Source organism: Mus pahari, chromosome 3, assembly GCF_900095145.1.
Source record: "Mus pahari chromosome 3, PAHARI_EIJ_v1.1, whole genome shotgun sequence".
Taxonomy (NCBI): domain Eukaryota; kingdom Metazoa; phylum Chordata; class Mammalia; order Rodentia; family Muridae; genus Mus; species Mus pahari.
Genome location: NC_034592.1, coordinates 15,929,703 through 15,949,405, shown reverse-complemented (window position 1 = coordinate 15,949,405; position 19,703 = coordinate 15,929,703). Strand labels below are relative to the sequence as shown.

Here is a 19,703-nt window from a genome sequence, read left to right as displayed (position 1 = left end):
GCTTGGCATCATGAAGAGAATCTATGAGAGGCTATTGGTGATGCCTAGTTGCAGCAGAAGACTCTAGTGTATTGGAGATGCCAGTACCATGGGATGATCATCAAGAACAGCAGCAGCAGTGGAATGGATCAACCTGGGTTTAGAGTGCTACAGAGGGCAGAGCTGGAAAAGTGACACCAGCACTTTGAAGGAGCCCAGATCATGTGTGAATCCCACACATTGGAACAAGAAGCTGTAACAGTGAAGTTGCCTAGGAGACCCCAAGATGTTTGAGATGCCAAAGCCATGGGTTGAAAGATGAAAAAGGACTTGGAGCCGAGCAGTGGTGGTGCACGCCTTTAATCCCAGCACTTGGGAGGCAGAGGCAGGCAGATTTCTGAACTCGAGGACAGTCTGGTCTACAGAGTGAGTTCCAGGACAGCCGGGGGGTGGGGGTGGGGGGGCTATACAGAGAAACCCTGTCTTGAAAACAAACAAACAAACAAAAAATACAAAAAAACAAAAAACAAAAAGGGAAGGGGAGGGGAGGGGAGGGGAGGGTTGGGTTGGAGATCTGAAGACTTCGTTGACATCAGTCATGGAGATGCAGTTTGGAGTTTTGCCCAGGCGGTTTCCTGTCTTGCTTTGGGGATTACAGTTAAGTTACTGGATGAGTCTCAGAAGAGACTTTGAACTTTGGACTTTTAATATTGTTGAGACTGCTATAGACTATGGGGACTTTTGAAGTTGGACTAAATGTATTTTGCATTATGTTGTGTTTAGGTATGGCCCCCACAGACTCATGTTTGAAAAAGCCTATGGGGGCCAGGGAGTAGAATGTTGTGGTCTGTATATGCTCAGCCCAGGGAGTGGCACTATTAGGTATGGCCCTGTTGAAGTAGGTGTATCACTGTGGGTGTGGGCTATCACACCCTCATCTTAGCTACCTAGAAGCCAGTATTCTGCTAGCTGCCTTCAGATGAAGATGTAGAACTCTCAGCTCATATAGCACCATGCCTGCCTGGATGCTACCATGTTCCTGCCTTGAGGATAATGGGCTGAGCCTCTGAACCTGTAAGCCAGCCCCAATTAAATGTTGTCATTTATAAGACTTGCCTTGGTCATAGTGTCTGTTCACAGCAATAAAACCCTAACTAAGACCTAACAGTTTAAGACCCACCTGAAGTCCCAGCATTTGGAAGGCTGAGGCAGCAAGGTTTTACAAGTTCCAGGCTAATTTGGAATGCATAATGAAACAAGGTCTCAAAAGAGAAAGAAAGAAAGATGAAAACTAGCATTTGCCTTCAAGCCCCAACCCACACAGCTCCAGGTCAAGAGAGAAAATTCTCTACTCACCAGAATTGAGGGACTCCTTGAAGATGGTCGTCACGTCATCCCGCACACCCAGTGTGGAAGAGTCCAGCATGGAGAGCAGCTCCCCAATGTTGGCTAACTGGGCCATTCTCTCACTCAACTCTGCTGTGTGGGCTCCAGGACGTGTGCTAAAGGTTTGCACAGCTCTTCATTAGGGCCACTACCAGACTGCAAAATGGGAATACGGACAGTAGGATAAATGACTTATGTGACACCACAAAAACTAAAAACCTGCAGGAAAACAAGCCAGAGAACCCCACTCATCACAGCCTATGCTGGGCAGAACTGTGCTGTTGACAGACAGGGGAGTTCATCTATGGGCAAGCTTAGCAAGCCAATGGAGCTCTGCGACAGTCACCACAGATACTCAGTTGTTGTCTCTGCTTCTGGGTCCACCTGGCTGCTGGCTAGCATTGCTTCAATCCTGCCCCACTAAGGAGAAGAGCAGCTGCACATGCTCCTCTACTCAGGACATTATCAATGGCTGACGTTGGAAGAGCTGGGAAGAGCACCAGTCCAACAGCTGGAGTGAACGAGGGATTGTTTCAGATTGAACATACACTAAAATCTACTGGACACATCTGCATACAAAAAACCTGCTGGTAATAGGCAAGTGGTTGCACAGTAGGACTACTAAGACACACCTGCCAAACTCAGTGCTAGGAGGTAGAGCAGAGCATCCACCTCCTTACCTTTACATTTACATATAGAAAGCAGCTCTTTCCTAAAGCGTTACTAAACACATCTGTGACAGTTCTTAAAACTTCACTTTTAAAAACACAAAGTTTCTACTGCTTATGGGAAGTACTATGTGTTTTCAACAATCGTCCCTACATATGCCCCGGATACTGCTATCACATGATGGGCACACACATCTACATGATAGAGAGGGAAACCCAATAAATATTTTATTCTTGATCACAAAGCCCTCTTCAAGACCCTGGAGCCAACTGCACGAAATTGGTCAACAGATATGCACTCAGACACACACATTTACATATAACTGAATCTTTTTAAAAAGCTTAAAACTAAAAATAGAAATATTTTATCTTCTTTAAAATTAGATTAAGCTCATAAATGAAGATAATATCACTGTAGCCATTTCTGCTCAGTGACAGGATGCGGTGTGGAGCAGAGCTTAGCAAAGGTTGCTATACTCCTTACTGACTAGCTGGGCTCCACCACAACAGGTTCAGAGACAGCTTTGGGCCACCACCTTTAGGACACCTTCAGAAGAACACATTTACCTGGTTAATACCTGCACACTTACTGCCAGAAAGTCACAACAGATTCTTCCAGCTAGTAATGAAGAATGTAATGCACAAATTTCAAATATTCTGTCCCAAGTTTGGTTTTACTAATCCTGTAAGGTTAGAAAGATTCTGTATTCTGTGTAGGCAGAGGCAAAAGAGGCAGTACAGAATGCAGGAGCAAACCAAAATGGCATCCACTCCACCACTGAGGCAGTGTAAGGACAACAAGGCTCTCAGCTTGTTTTCAAATTGTAAATGACATTTTGGTGAACAATGGTGTGCGGAACCTTCTCTTCCTAAAAGTCTTACAGAAGGTAAAGATGAAGTTTTATTCTAAAGCACATCAGAATATTTTTTGGCAACAATTTTTTTTCTCTGTGGTTCTAAAATATACTTTTTAAAAAGTCTAACTTTTAATCCCAAAGAAAAATATAAACCTTGGGTTTTGTGTGAGATCTCCATCAGTAACCACAGTTCAAGCCCTTTTGACACTACAGAAAGCTCTCATGAAAGCTAAATCACGGGCTGGTGAGATGGCTCAGTGGGTAAGAGCACCCGACTGCTCTTCCAAAGGTCCGGAGTTCAAATCCCAGCAACCAGATGGTGGCTCAAAACCATCTATAACAAGATCTGACTCCCTCTTCTGGAGTGTCTGAAGACAGCTACAGTGTACTTACATATAACAAATAAATAAATCTTAAAAAATAAAATAAAAGAAAAAGAAAGCTAAATCACAATCTTTGAGATCAGCTCCCACAAGGAACATTAACTTAGACTTAGGGAATACAAGCCTAAGGCACCGAGTTGGACATGATAGGTGTGAGGAGAACTTCTATGTGCTCCATCAAAGAAACAAACAGTACTCACTGCATGTGCAAAGCAGAAGACAGCCGTTAGACACACCTCAGCCTGCAGAAAGTCAGCACCACAGACACAGTGACACATCCTCATGCAGCTATGGAAATGACATACTACAGAAAAGTACACTCTGGAGAGTTTGAACCACTTCTACATCCTACAGGACCAGGCAGCATTTCCTTTTAGTCATTATCTCAGTGAATGAGTGCCACACTACCACACAGGTGGCCCTGCTCCTGTAAAGGACTCAATGCTTACTCCCGACTTTCAAACCTGCTGCTCTGCTTTGTCTTAGGAATCTCTAAAAGAGGCAAACACTCTAGACGACATCCCTGATCCCAACCCTGGCAACCCCATATGTGTCTATCTGCAAACCTTTTCATTTTGTATCCCCTTTGCCGCACACCCAAGCATAGCCCCACCATCTTCTTCCTCTTGGAAACAAAAGCGCAGCAGCCTCCCTTACTCTGCCTGCAGTGTGCAGGAACTTTAAAGTAGGAGGATCAGGATGGCTCCCACTTAACATCAGCTGGCTTCCCCTGGGGAGTCAGGGTCCTATACCACCCATGTCATGCAGCCAGGTACTGCACCCTCACCTCTGCCTCCTCCCACTAAGCGACTGAGTGTCTCTCTGCATGCTAGCCACGCCTACCAAACTTGTCTTCTCTCTACTTCTAGACCCTCTCTCCACACCCTGTGGCTGTGTCTCTTCAGTTCTCTGCTCAGAGGACCATGTCTGAGCAGCCTCTTCTGACCACTTGATTTAAAGGAGTAGAAGTTGTTGGCACCACCTGAAATAAGAGAAACTTTCTAATCATGAGAAACCCTTAACCAAGTTGACCCTCTACAGCTACTGGTCAATTCTGACCACACAGAACATTCCAGTCCCAACAGCAGGAAAAGCAGGATCTGGCAAAGCTGACTTTCAGTCTCCATACTTATGACAGGCAAAAGTGCTAGTCTTTGAAAGGCTACAGCTCAATGTTCAACTACCTGAGTGGTTCACATCACACCTGGCTACAGGACACTACAGGTATGGACAAGAAGTGTAATCAGACTATTTAACAGTTCATACCTGCACATTCACTTAAATAAAACATTCAAGATGAAACATAAGTTTGTAGGTCAAAATTCTGTCAATTTAAGTATGAAATGTATAATTATGAAAATTAAAAACTGAGTTAATATGTGTTTTGTTTTGTTTTGTTTCAAAACAGTTCTGGAGATCTAGCCCAGGGCCTTGAATATCATAGGCTAACATTCTACCACTGAACTCAATCACCAATCCTAATCAAGAACATTTAAATCAGTTGATATATTAATTGATAATACAAATATTAAATGGGTAGTTTATTCAGATAACTACAAATAATAGTGTATGTTCTTTGAGCCAACCACTTGCAAAAATTTAAATAACAGGGGGCTGGTGAGATGGCTCAGTGGGTAAGAGCACTCGACTGCTCTTCCAAAGGTCCTGAGTTCAGGTCTCAAAAACCACATGGTGGCTCACAACCATCTTTAACAAGATCTGACTCCCTCTTCTGGAGTGTCTGAAGACAGCTACAGTGTACTTACATATAGTAAATAAATAAATAAATAAATAAACCTTTAAAAAAAAATTTAAATAACATATAAAAGCTATATCCTACCCTAATGATAATTTCTCAGACTCCTATTTGCTTCTCTGTGCGTATGTATCTCACAAGCATCACACTCATGAATGGAGGTCAGAGGCCACTCTGAGGAGCTGGCTCTTCTCTTCTGCAATGAGGATCCCAGGGATCAAACTCAGCCCTTCAGGCTGCGTGACAAGCATCTGCAATTGCAGAGCTGTCCCCAGCCTTGCACATCCACAGAAATGTCACACAATTATTTTTGAACCTTATTATTACAAACAAAATAACTTTTAAAAACTGCATTTAATTCATAGTCTTTTAAGAAGAAAACTACGCTGGGTAGTGACGGCATGTGCCTTGAATCCCAGCACTTGGGAGGCTCTCTGTGAGTTCAAGGCCAGCCTGCTCTACAAACTGAGTTCCAGGACAACCAGGGCTACACAGAGAAACTGCCATTCTGCCTCCCACCCTCCTAAAGAAGAAGAGAAAGAGGAAGAAGAAGAGGAGGAGGAGGAAGAGGAGGAGGAGGAAGATGATGCCTGGAGTGTTTTCCATCTTGCAGGATTAATTAAAAATAAAGAATCAACCATTTACCTCAACCTTACATTAAAAAACAAAAAAAATCCCCAAACCCCACCAATACTACAGCCTGCAGGGCAGAAGAGGGTTGGGTGCCTGAATGGTAAAGAGCCTGCCTGACTAATCTTAGGCCTGGGTTCCATCCCCACTACCACAAACAAAGCAACACAACAACAAATAAAAACACAAGAAGGGAAACAATGTTAAGAAAAAATAATAGAAAAATATTTCTTATTTACTAGCCAAATTTGATTCTCTCTCTTTTTGGGGGGTTCTTTTTGTTTGTTTGTTTTGTTTTGTTGAGAAAGGGTTTCTCTGTGTAGCCCTGGCTGTCCTGGAACTCACTCTGTAGACCAGGCTGGCCTCGAACTCAGGAATCCGCCTGCCTCTGCCTCCCAAGTGCTGGGTTTGAAGGCAAGCACCACACTGCCTAGACTCTCTTTATAAAAACACTTAGGCTTTGAGCCTACTAACAAAAAGTTGCTGGAGTAAGAACTACGGGTGGCCAGCACCCCCTAGTGGCTAGGGAGTGAAACTGCAGGCTGGCTGAGGCCTCCCAAGCTGTAAGTCCCTGGCAACCACCTACTACTGGGAACTTCCCTGAATGTGGCTTGATGACAGGACCCAGTGCACCTGCTCAGGGGGCACCACAAGCACAACAGACAGTGATCACAAGATAAACTGGCAATCTGTTCAAAAAGCACCTCAGCTACACAAAAATCTTACACTTTTTAAATCTGACTGCTACAATAATGAAATTGTCATAATGAAGTTCTAAAAGGAGGTATGGTAGTTTCAATACACTTGGTCCGTGGGAAGTCACACTATTAGAACATGTGGCCTTCTTAGAGGAAGTGTGTGACTGTAGGGTGGGCTTTGAGGTCTCTATGCTCAACCTCCACCTGGCTGCCTTTGGATCAATACGCAGAACTCTTGGCTCCTCCAGCACCATGTCTGCCTGAACACTGTCATGCCTTCTGCCTAGATGATAACAGATTGAACCACTGAACCTGTAAGCCAGCCCCAATTAAATGTTGTCCTTATAAGAGTTGCCTTGGTCTTGGTGTCTCTTCACAGCAATGGAAACCCTAACTAAGACAGAGGGCATTGCACCCAGTGTGGTGGCAAACACTAATCTCAGACTCTGCTGGCTGAGACAGGAGGATGGAGGTCAGTCTGGACTACATGGTAAGGTGAGAAGGGGCAGGATGAAGAACATGATTGAACTGAAAACCAAGAGTCCCCTCAGGAGTTGTCATTCTTGAGAGAATGACACATCCACTCTCAGTGTGTAGTGCCATCTACCACCTGTGCTGAGTCCTGGTTCTGAAGTATGACTATATACTTTCTGATCCTTGGATAACAGTGAGGCGGTGGTGGACTTAGCAGCTACCACTGACCATGGAATGAGTCATACTACTGTGTAAGTGTGAAAACCGTGAAAACCGTAGATAAGTGTCAGCCCATCTTCCCAGATTCCTGCACAGCACGCAAGCAAGACAACTGATACCTGCAATGGCTAAACTTCATTGTCAATTTGATGAGATTGGTAATCACCATAAAAACACACTTCTGGGCAGCAACATGAGGATGCTGCTATAAAGGGTTAACAGAACCCAGAAAATGTACCGAGTGTAGGTGGTGCCACTCTGTAGGCTGAGGCCCCAGACTGGATAAAGATGAGCAAGTGAGCTGAGCACTAGCACTGACCTCCCCGTTTCTTATGTGTAGATGCAATGTGACCAGCTGCCTCAAGCTCCTACCACCAATTAACTTCCCTGCCTCAAACTGTGACCAACCTTTCCTCTTCCTCCAACTGATTCTGTCAGGGATTTATCACAACAACTAGAATAGCACCTTTGCTAACAAACTAAAGATTGGCACTTGAGGGCAGGTAGATCACTGAGACTAAACTCATATCTGCACACCTGCCAGAGCCTCAACTTCCAGACGCCATTAATTCTTAAAAACCAACAGAAGAAATAATTTATTCAAAAAAAACCCACAATGCAAATCAGAATCACCTGCAGTCTACAAATGACAAGGCCAAGGCCAAGGGCCTAAGCTGCATAGCAGGTTACAGCCTAGAGATGGTATTAAGTTTGTTTACAGACTTCAAAGTATACTCCTGAGGCCCAGGCAGGGTTAAAAACTGGTTAAATGACTTGCTTTAGGCTTCAATGTAATTAGTGGCTAAAACTAGAATTTGCTATTCACACAATTGATTTTCATCTTTGAGCCCAATTTTTCTCCTGTAAAATGGAAATACACCATGTGTGGTTATGAAAAACTATGTATTAGACAATCAGAGCCTGGCATTCAACAGCATTTAGGGGGTCACTGGTGATCCCTCAAGCCATAGATGCTCTTGTGTTGGCAGGGAGTTAAGACCATAGACACTTAAGCCTCCAGAACAAGAAGCATCTGCACGCTGGGGCTCCCACGGACAAGGTGAGACGTTCCTTTCTATCCTCCCCAGCCACTAGACTAATGTCTACCTTACCTGTTCTGGGGACAGATGGTACATCAGTTTCCAGTGCCGTCAGCCTGGTGTCTTTCATGGTGACTGGAGGGAAAAACACATACATATGTATTTATAGTAACCTTAAAGGGAAGGAAAGCCTGAGACCTGATCAGAAGGGAGTTTAGACTGGTCCATACAACTCTGCCCACCATCCTTGGCAGGCAGTCACCTGCTTCCCAGTGCACCGACCTCCTTTGGAGAGCAGCTCTAGAACCCCCTCTCCTATGCACTATCAGCAAGAGGGTGTGGTGGCTCTAGAATAGCCCTCCTCTTACTAGCTCTATAACCTTGGGCTGTTCACCAAGTCACTAATGTCTTGCCCAGAGTTATTTTCCATGAAGTGAAAATGTCCTCAACCTCAACGCCCACACAGGATGCTGAGGACTTCACCAGAGTGGTGTAGTGATGAGTCAGCAGAGCACTTAGTGGGCCTGCATCACTATCCTTTCACAGGCCACACTCCCTCTTGGCCCTGCTATGTTGCCTTCAGAGCATTTAAATTCCTCAGTCAAGAAGGCCCACCAGGCACATCCAGCCACATACCTAAAAAATTCCGTGCCCCCTCCTCAGCTAACTCTTCATTCTTCCTAGGCCTTCTCTATCCTCCCACTGCCATGCCCGTCAGGCCAGGTTCCTGATCCACCAGCACCTGCACTGCTCCTTCCTACAACCCCATGAAGTAAGTGTGAGGAACTGCTGGACACACTGGGGAGCAACTGCAGCCTACTCCGCACTTGGCCCCAGGGACTGGTAAATGTACAAAGCCTGATTCTGCCTTCCAGCAGCACAAACTAAGTCTAATCTTACCAGACAGGAATAAAATATTCCAACAGCGGCATCCACTTTCCTTCCCCTCTACCCTACTTCTGTCCATGCTATTCATTATCCATGTCAAAAAAGTATGTGTATGAATATATTCTAGTTTGGTTTTAAACCATGAGCCCTTCAGAACTAGTGAGATGGCTCAGAGGGTACAGGCACTTTGATTCCTAAAGACCTACATGGTTGGTAGAAGAGAGCCAACTCCTTTCCATTGTCCTCTGACCTCTATACATGAACAGTGGTGTGTGTACATACATACATACATACATACACACATACATACATACACACACAACAAATAAATATGTAACTTAAATCATTTTTCAAAATATATGGGTCCTTAGGCCCAAGTTCAGGGATTATTTGATTGGAAGACTATAAACTCCATGAGGACAGGGGTCACATGTTTGAGACACCCAGGACTATCTTGGTACCTAGTACACAAAAGGCAAATATATCCATTCAGTCGGATCCCTAGGATACAACCACCGTCTCTGACTGCAGACATAGACTGCCATGGAGCAGAGGACAAGCTCCGGAGGAAGCACAGTGCTGGTCAAAGTCAAACAACAGGATTGAACACCTCTCCAACACAGTCTCTGCCCTAGTGACAGGGCAATCACAGTACCACATGGCACACATTCAGGGAGCCATGCCAACTGTCTCAGTGGCCACTGAAAGTCTGTGGCCAGTGCTGCCAGACCCTGCAAGTAAGAAATGCTACCTAGCTGCTTCTATTCCACTAAGTATCAGAGCAGAGCTGGTGTGGGAGCCCCTCATCTTCAGAGCCCTAAAATCATCAGTCAGTCAGTCACACTGCCTTCCTCTAATAAGGTAATCCCACTTGGATCTTCTACCTGAAAAGAGTGCTTAAGGTGAGGAGAACATTAGGATACAGAAAGGTGAGATCCTGCGCCTGCCCAGTTAAGTCCTAGACAGAATACTACTACGGGAACCCAGATGGGGCAAGTCTTAACATTAAGACTTCGTTTCTTTATCATTACGCTTAACAGTAAAGTAATGGGACTGAACTGACATCAGTTTTCCATGGTACACTAGAGTCTACCTTCCAGTATTCTATCTTTAAGGGCTCACTTATTCATTTATACTTACATCTTGACATGGGAAGGGAGTTCTACTGGGCATGATATTCACGTCAGTAAAGGAAGATGTAAACATGAGACTCTGTGGAAGTGAGGAGTGTGGATGGAAACCCTCATCAGAACCCAAGAGCAACATCACCTCCTACTTCTTTAAAAGAGGAGGGGAGGAGAACGCCCTCAGGTCTTTAGTTTTCCTTCCTTGATACTGGAAGTAAAAGCTGCTGACTGTAACTTCACTTCTATAAGAGGTCTTTTGGGGTAAAAATAAAAGGTAGGAATGGGGAAGACAAGGGCTTTGTGTGTCAGCATGGTGAGAAAAGAACACTGGTTGGTTTTCACAATTTATCTTAATTAATTTCAATCTTTAGACACATTGTCTATGTGTCTGGGATTACACATGAACTCTAGAGCAATGGCTATCATTAGCACCTGCATAAATCTTTTTATTACCTTTGTCAGGACAGTGGCTCAGATAAAATAGATTAATTGTATATCATCACCTCAGGGAGTTTTGTAACCACTGGTCTATAATGTACAAAAGCAACTTCCAGTATCCATAAGGGTATCTCTAAATGCAACCTGTCTTCACTGGCCTTGGTTTTATCTATAAAAACCTATAGGCAATTCAGACAGACTCCTGCATCATCAAGTATACTTGAGACAGAGCAAAAATGTCACATGGCTGCATTTGGTCTAGCTCAAGAACGCAAAGGAGAGACCACAGCTGCATTTGGTCTAGCTCAGGAACGCAAAGGAGAGACCACAGCTGCATTTGGTCTAGCTCAGGAACGCAGAGATGATTTAAGAGTAATGTCCTATCAACTGGACCAAATGCTCTCAGCACTAATGCACCCAAACAGATTAGACACTTAGTTTGATTCTCATTCATATTCATTCATATTCTCTCTCTCTCTCTCTCTCTCTCTCTCTCTCTCTCTCTCTCTCTCTCTCTCTCTCTCTCTCTCTCTCTCTCCACAAAAGGAAAAAAAGGGTAAATGAGCTGCTGATAAGGGTGTGATTTACAGTCTTAGCAACTGTAGAATCTCTTGAGGTCACAGAAGCCTGCACAAAACAGCTCCAACATGCCAGGCTGTCTACTTATAATTTCTGATCACAAAGCTCATTCAACTCAAAAGGTGACAAGCCCTCTAGTCAAAGGCCCACAGGGCCACAGCTAGGTTCCACAAGGCACATTTTTCCGTCAGATAATAGTTTAATTTGACTATTAGCATGAACAAAATTATATACCAAGAAACTGCATGCAGGCTAGGCATGGTGATGCACATCTGTGATCAGGCAGAGTCAGTCAGATTGTAGCAAATCCCAGGCCAGCCTGGGCAGTAGAGCAAAACAGTCTCAAAAACAATAAAACAAAATAAGTAAGATATACCACAGGCATATTTCAAGTAGTCAAGACATAGAGCTTCCCTAAACAGAAACAGTCCAGGGCAGCTGAGTATAAAAGTCCATGCGTAACTGCAGCACTAGGAAGCTGAGGCAGGATTATGAAAATCTCAAGGCCAGCCTAGACTACTGAGTGCAGATGGGTGAAGCTTTACAGTGGGATAGAGTGAGAACCTATCTCAAACAACAAAAATGAAAAAGAAAAGTCTAGCCAGGCATGGTGGCGCACGCCTTTAATCCCAGCACTTGGGAGGCAGAGGCAGGTGGAGTTCTGAGTTCGAGGCCAGCCTGGTCTACAGAGTGAGTTCCAGGACAGCCAGGGCTACACAGAGAAACCCTGTCTTGAAAAACCAAAAACCAAAAACCAAAAAAAAGAAAGAAAGAAAGAAAGAAAGAAAGAAAGAAAGAAAGAAAGAAAGAAAGAAAGAAAAGTCTAGGGTAGAGAGGCACAGGGCTTGATAGCACAGAGCAGTGCTTCTCCAAATGTTGTCCCCACATCACCAGCAGTGCCCAGGAACTGACTAGAAATGCTTGTTCTTAAAAGGGAGGGAAACAAGGAACTACAGAAAGGCAGACAAGTTCCTGAGCCTGAACCTTGACCTGGATCTGAGTATGAATCTTAGGCAATGAACCTTTGAGGTGATTCCAACACCACTAAAGATCAAGAACCAGGGATGGGGGAGGGGGGCTTCTAGGGAGATGTCTCAGCAGTTAAGTGCACTGGCTATTCTTAAGAGGACCCAGGTTCAGTTCCCAGCACCCATATGGCAGCTCACAACCATCTGTAATTCCAGTTCAAGGTCACTGAAGCCATCTTACAGTCTCCTTAGGCAACTGGACACATTTGGTGCAAATATACACACTCTGGCATACACACAAATTTAAAAAATAGTACTGAGCTAAATCTTGGTGGCAATGGGGTACGGTGAGGAAACCCCTGGGAAAAGAAAGTGGTGATGACAAGTGACAATAAGAGGAAAAAACCTATATGAAAAAAATCTTGGGAAAATGTAATGGGGCCCACCAGGTGCCAGAAAAGACTGAATGCCAAGCCCAATGAGCCTAAGTCTATAAATTTTTGTTTGTTTGAGACAAGTTGTCACTGCATAGCCCTGGCTGGTCTGGAACACTCTATGTAGGCTCAGAGCTCACAGAGATCCTCCTCCCTCTCTGCCTCCTGAGTGCTGGGACTAAAGATGTGCACCACCATCCCCAGAATGATTAAAGTATGGTACCTAAGGCTGAATTCCTAGTGAAGCATAGAGAATCCAACACAGCTTAGCTAGTGTGAACGAGAGTCACCTCCTCCTCCATCCCCCCCCCACACACCCCCCAGCAGCAGCAGCAGCAGGCTTGGTCCCAGTGCTAGAACAGTTTGGGAAGGAGTAGGAAGTCTGGTCTTGGAGGAGAGCTGTCACTGAGGGTGAATTTGAGGTTTCAAAAGTCCACATCACTGCCAGTTAGCAGTTAGCTCCTCGTTCATGTTCTCTCTCATTCATAGTCTTGCTTGCCTGCCTGCCTGCATGCATGCTGCCATGCTCCCCTCCATGGGATTCATGTGCCCGACTTCTCTGGAACCATGAGCCCCAAATTAAATGCTTTCTAGTATAAATGCCCTTAGTCAAATAAAAAGTAACTAAGAACCTGGAGAAGAATCTGCCTGGAAGGCAGGTGTATCTAAGTTTGATCCCAGGACCCATATAAAGCTAGATGCAGTGGCACACATATAGCCCAGTGCTAGAGGTAGAGGGAGGACCCTAAGGTGAATGGTCAGCAAGTCTAGCTTAACGGGCGGATTCCAGGCCAGTGATAGACCGTCTCTGAGATGGAGTTCCTGAGATGACACCTGAGGTTATAGTCTGACCTCTATGTGGTTGTGTGTGTGTGTGTGTGTGTGTGTGTGTGTGTGTATATATACACATGCATGCAGACATGCACACAATAAATAGAGGGGTTAGTAATGCAGCACAGTTGATAGAGTACTTACCTGCCATGTACCAAGTCCCTTCATTCAACTCCCAGTATAGCAATAAAATAAATACATAAGAAAATTTAAAAAGTAGGCCTCTCCTTCCTACCAGTTTTTAAAAGTTGTTGAAAAAGCCCAGTGTATAGGGTTTGCTGGGGTTGTGTTGTTTTGTTTTTGCCTTTTAATATGTGTGCTGGTTGAATGCATGTCTGTGTACCACAATTGTACATGGCACCTGCAGAGGCCAGAAGATCTGCTGGAACTGGAGTTACAGATGGTTGGGAATCCTTCTATGTGTGGATGTCAGGAATTGGGAATTGAACCCAGGTGTCCTCTTAACCACTTAGCCATCTCTCTGGTCTCTAAATGTGTGGGGTTTTTGTTTTTGGGGGGTTTTTTTTGGTTTTTGGTTTTTCGAGACAGGGTTTCTCTGCATAGCCCTGGCTGTCCTGGAACTCACTCTGTAGACCAGGCTGGCCTTGAACTCAGAAATCCACCTGCGTCTACCTCCTGAGTGCTGGGGTTAAACTCGTGTATCACCATGCCCGGCTCTAAATGTGTTTTTAAGAGCAGGAAGCAATCTAGAATGACTAGTTGGGCTCTAAGCAAGGTTCATAACATTTCCCACACTGGTTCCAAAATCCCATTATATATATTCATTTTAGGGTGATTGGGTACCAAATGCAGATATCAGTTCACAGATTTTTTTCAGACCTTAAAAGAAGAATAGATTTCCTCCCACCATAAAAAAGGTTTTAAAACTACTACCTAGCCAAACATGACTATGCATAACAGTAATCTCAAAAATCAGGAGGTGGAGACAGGAGGGTTAGAAACTCAAGGAAAGCCTCCACAGTAATTCAGAACTGGCCTAACAAACACAAGTAAATAAAATAAAAATCCTACTGACCCATGGGTTAGTTTAGGAGGTTAACAAACTCGGCAGTTCATCTCAATGCAACATTAAGACTTGGGTCTTGAAGCCAATCAAAGTTCATCTTCTAGCTCAGCAAGTTTCAGAAGTCTTTCCTATCCTCCTCAAGGTTATTGGAAGAATAAAGGGGATCAGGCATAAAAACACTTAGCTGTGCTTGGCATGTAACAAACTTTTATAACAATGTTACCGCTGAACAAAAGGTATTGCAGAGTACAGAGTGTTTAGCAGCACAGCCATTTACTAGCAGGTATTTGAAACACTAATAAAACCATTCTGTAACTTAAAACTTCAAATTTGCTACTTTTCTCGGTGAGGGACACAATGTAGCGTAAGTTTAACCCCCACAGGCAGAAAACCACGGGCATCTGTTCTCCATCACCACCCTGCTCTGCCCTATCACATCACCAACATAAAACAAGATCAACTGTCATGACCCTACATCCCTATTTATTTACATCATGACCTGTAAGATTCAGGTCAGTAGCTACCATGCCTTGTTTGGGAATGATGCTGTGCATGTAAGTCACTTGATTCATTAAATGTCAATCTAAACTCATGTAGCTATAAAATATATCTATTTCCTTGTATACCATGCCCCCCCAAAAGAAGGGACTAGAAGAAATTGACAAAGTCCTAAAGTCACTTTTATGTATATAAATATGCATGTTAAAATGTATACCTTTTTATTCTTTCTAATTAAAATTGACATTAAATTAATAGTTTTTAGCAACTACAGACTTAAGAAGTAAAAGGAAAATTAAAGATGGGCCTGGTGGCACACGCCTTTAATCCCAGCACTCAAGAGGCAGAGGCAGGTGGATTTCTTTTTTTTTTTTTTTTTTTTTTGGTTTTTCGAGACAGGGTTTCTCTGTATAGCTCTGGCTGTCCTGGAACTCACTTGGTAGACCAGGCTGGCCCCGAACTCAGAAATCCGCCTGCCTCTGCCTCCCGAGTGCTGGGATTAAAGGCCTGCGCCACCAGGCCCGGCGGCAGGTGGATTTCTGAGTTCGAGGCCAGCCTGGTCTACAAAGTGAGTTCCAGGACAGCAAGGGCTACACAGAGAAACCCTGTCTCGAAAAACCAAGCAAAAAAAGAAAAAAAAGAAAAACCAAGCAAGCAAGCAAGCAAGCAAGAAAGAAAGAAAGAAAGAAAATTAAGATCAAATTACTTCATGGGAAATCTCAGTGAAAAAATTTTTTTTTAAAGTGTGTTCAGTTTTCCAGAGTGACGCTAGTGATGTTTATTTATTTATTTATTTATTTATTTATTTATTTAAGTACACTGTAGCTGTCTTCAGACACTCCAGAAGAGGGAGTTAGATCTTGCTACAGGTGGTTGTGAGCCACCATGTGGCTGCTGGGATTTGAACTCAGGACCTTTGGAAGAGCAGTCGGGTGCTCTTACCCGCTGAGCAATCTCACCAGCCCCTCAGTGAAATTTAAATGAGTATGCACACCAAAAATATTGATTATACACACAAAACTCCATTACATAGTTATCAGCTGATGATCTAACATTTTTTAAACACACACGCTCAAAACAACAAAATGCTCAACTATTTCATATACTTTTCTTTCATGCCTGTAGCCAATAAGACTTGTCTTTAAAAGGGAGATTTATAAGAGAGCACACAGGGAAGCATTGTTTAAAGGTAAACAACCTCAATGTCCCATCCAGCCCAGGAGTCACTCATTTTCTTTGTCATTATAGAACTATTAACATAGAGTCAACACCAGTTCACATCGGTCAGAGTTATTTACTAAAACACAGGATGAGTTGGAATCACAGAAACCTGGCATTAAAGATCCCAGGCAGTTCCAGAAGTGAATATCACTCAGTATAGCACTGGAACTAACATCATCATCATCATCATTGTTGTCGTCGTCGTCATCATCATCATGGTCATCGTCGTCATCATCGTCATCGTCATCCCTGCAGCCTCAAACATTTTGAAGGAAGACAGAACAGATACACCCAGCTGTGTGCAAAGTTCAAATTCACCACAACTTCACAAATAGGCTAGAAGATAGCTTAAGAAAGGCCTCTGCAATAAATTATAAATGGAAAGAAGTGGGCTGGCCAGATGGCTCAGCGGGCAAGAGCACTCACTGACTGCTCTTCCTCAGGTCCTGAGTTCAAATCCCAGCAACCACACGGTGGCCCACAACCACCAGTAATGAGATCTGATGCCCTCTTCTGGGGTGTCTGAAGTCAGTTACAGTGTACCTATGTATAATAATAAAGAAATCTTAAAAAAAAAATTTTGAAAGAAGCAAATAGCCAAAATGTTACTTTAAGCCCATGATCAAGTACCTTTTTGGTACACATAAGACTTCTTCCAAACAAAAAACAAAACCAAAAAAAACTCATGCACAGAGTATCTATCCTCAAGGACAGAGTACACAGGTATACCTACTATGGGGCCAGATATTAGGTACACAGAGGGTCAGGTAAATTTGTTTGGGACTCTTTGCTTCTGGCAATTCTGTTCTCCTGTAACCATTACATCTTCAGGTTTGTGTTAGCTCTGCCCTGGTCAAACTGTTCAGTTTTCTCTCACAAGTCTGCACAGAAAGCGTCACTCCACAGCAGCAGCAGCAGGACCAGGTAGCTCTGCTCGGAAGCCAATGAGGAAGAGTGCCTCTAGACGGCAGACACTTCAGCTTACTGAAAACATGCAAGAAACTGCAAGGCCGCTTCCTTCTACCTAGGAATTTAGGGACATACCAAGTGTTCATGACACCAAGAGATGCATGAAGCTAAGAAAGCTGACATCATCTGCCCTAGCCCCATGATGTAAGGGTGTTTTTAGAGAAGATATTAACTTTAGTAAGAAGGTATTTTCTGTTCACATCCTCTATAAATACCCCTTACATTTACACCAGGTGGTTACAAAAGTCTGAACAGCCTCGTTTGCCTGATGTATGACTGTTAAAGGGGCATTTCCTTACAAAACTCTAAATCAGTTTTCCTATTTGCATATCCCAGGTTTATTCAGCGATGCTCAACTTAAAAATCACAGGTGGGTTGCTCAGTAAATCAAAGGCTCCCAGAAGATTAGACTCTGTGATGCTTCTTGGAATTTACCACTGCACTTCCCCAGCCTGTTTGAATGCAGATGACTCCAACTTGATCCTAAAGTTATAAATCAAAATATCTCAGAAGAGCATTAGTCTATTTTAGTACTTTTACAGCTTACAATACGTAAAGTGAAGTGCTAATTCCATATTCATTTTTTTAAATAAGGATTTTGGCCTTTTTTTTTTGCAATTAATACTACTGGTTTTATGGAAAAATACAAAATACTTTGTAATCAAATTTGGATTACCAATACACCGTGCTGTAAGAAACAAAAGCAGAAGACATACAAACCAAATGCACCCTGTTCAAAATCTCTCAACACACACACACACCCCTACCTTGGCCAAATGATTAACTACACTCACTTAATAATAGGCCACCTTTAATCAAATAACAGACAAATGGAACCAGTCGGACTTCAATTCCAGTGCTGTCTCAGAGTAGGGGGGTGTGACCTTGGACAAATTATTCCAATCTCTCCAGGCCTCAGTTTCTTCATCTAGAAAGGCTGCAGACTGCTTCTCCTTTGTCCAGAACCAAAGACAGGATGGCTACTAAGCACTTCCAATAGTGCTCGGTCACACAGGCACCCCCTATCCCCCCCCCAAAAAAAAAACCCCGATAGTTGCGATTACTGGCCGACCACACTCCCCGCCATCCCCACGTCTCTCCCATCCCAAATCCAAAACGCAAGAAGCCAAACTCTTCTACCCCACAACACAAAGAAAGTGCCTGGCTTCTCCAACGGTGTCTGGGACCGCAGGCAGTGGGTCCTCCAGTTCCTCGAATGAATGAATGAGCGTTCGGCAGTGGCTGGGCAGGTAGCTGTCGCTAACGAGCACCTCTGCCGACTTGGAGGTAACTGTCTTCCAGCATCAATTAAACACCCACAAGTACACCCGGAGCCAAGCACTCGGCCGCGCACACGCTCCCCGAGACAGCGGGCGCCGGGCAGCCTCCGAGGCGGCCTTCATTCATTCTCCACCCCCAGCCCCGGCGGCGGCGGCCGAGGCCCGCGCCGCGACCCCACCCCCGGGTCCCCGTGCCCGGCCCGGGGTCTCTGACCTGCGCGGCGCAGCCCCGCGGGAGCCTGTCACCGCGGCAAGCGAGGGGGGCGGGTTAGCGGGCCCGCCTCGGGCCCGGAGCGGCAGCCGGCCCTGCCATCGGACGGAGCAGGCCCGCCTCGGTTCCCCGGGGCCCCGGCAGCCCCAGCCGAGCCCCGCCGGAGCCAGCGCGCGATGAGGGCGAGGAAGGAGCTCCCTGAACCCCCTTCCCCGGACCCCCCGACTCGGCTAACGCGCTCCGCGGCGCCCCACGGCGTGAGGTCACGCTGCCAGAGCTGCCCCGAAAAGCCCACAAGGAAAAGAAGGGGCAACACCCCCGTACTCACCCACCGTCTCCTCCCCCTCAGCTGTTTACCTCACAGTCCCTCCAGCCTACAGGGCGCCGCCATCTTGGACGCGCAGCACCTCCCCCTGGCGTGAAGCGTCTCCGAGCGGCGGGGGCCTCCGCTATGAAAAAGAGTCCCTATTCGGGTCTCTCCTACGCCCCGCGCCCACTGCCGGATGGCCAGAGTCTCAGCCTCTCCAGACAGGGCAGGCTATACCACTTGTGACGGTACAAGCGGCCGAGAAAAATAAAACCGAAAGAGATTTTTACTGTGGGGGCGGGGACGGCGGAAGGATCGCGAAGGTGGGGGCCCACTGAGAGATCTTGTGACTCTGAAGGAGGCCGAAAGAAGTCCCGGCGCAGAGGGCGGAGCCACGAGAGCGGCCGAGGGGTGGGGTGGGGAGGGGCGGCCACGTGACGGTGACAGGAGGCGCGCGCTCGCGCTCGGAACAAGCACAGTCAAAAACAAGCTGGCAGGGCTAGGCGCAGTGGAGAGCGCTGGCCCGTCCGAGCCAGGTCCCTCTGCCTTTGGCACACCTGCCACCTTTGGGGTCTCCCTGTAGGCGTTCCTATTTCCAAAGGAGCCTCTGGGATCCGCTTGGATGGACGGCCTGTCAATCACAGCAAAAAGGATGGTTCCCCCACACACACACTTTTTCCTTTGCAGAAGAGAGTCTGTGGAGTGACATGTAGAGGCCAGCCTTAGTCAGAGGACACAGTTTATGTTGTAAAGTCAGAATACCTTGATTTACTTGCATGCCATGACAAGGTGTCAAGTCTTTTCAAACCTACCAGCTGTGGTGCAAAGCTTTCAG

At 45.3% G+C, this 19,703-nt stretch overlaps 1 protein-coding gene across 4 annotated transcripts in view; it reads right to left on the bottom strand.

Annotated features, from left to right (window-relative positions):
• Positions 1 to 18,975, bottom strand: part of Tsc1 (TSC complex subunit 1) — a 50,288-nt gene extending 31,313 nt beyond the window's left edge. For 2 of the 4 annotated variants that reach the window (XM_029536216.1, XM_021193823.2), the window contains exons 1-3: positions 18,890 to 18,975; positions 8,163 to 8,225; positions 1,336 to 1,521 (exon numbers count right to left, since the gene is read on the bottom strand). In XM_029536216.1, the coding sequence (XP_029392076.1) occupies positions 1,336 to 1,441 (106 nt within the window). In that variant the 5' untranslated portion in view covers positions 1,442 to 1,521; positions 8,163 to 8,225; positions 18,890 to 18,975. Of the gene's footprint in view, positions 1 to 1,335; positions 1,522 to 8,162; positions 8,226 to 13,499; positions 13,532 to 18,889 lie in introns of those variants that run through there. The other 2 variants (XM_029536217.1, XM_029536218.1) reach the window with 2 other exon arrangements.
• Between the last annotated feature and the right edge of the window lie 728 nt (positions 18,976 to 19,703).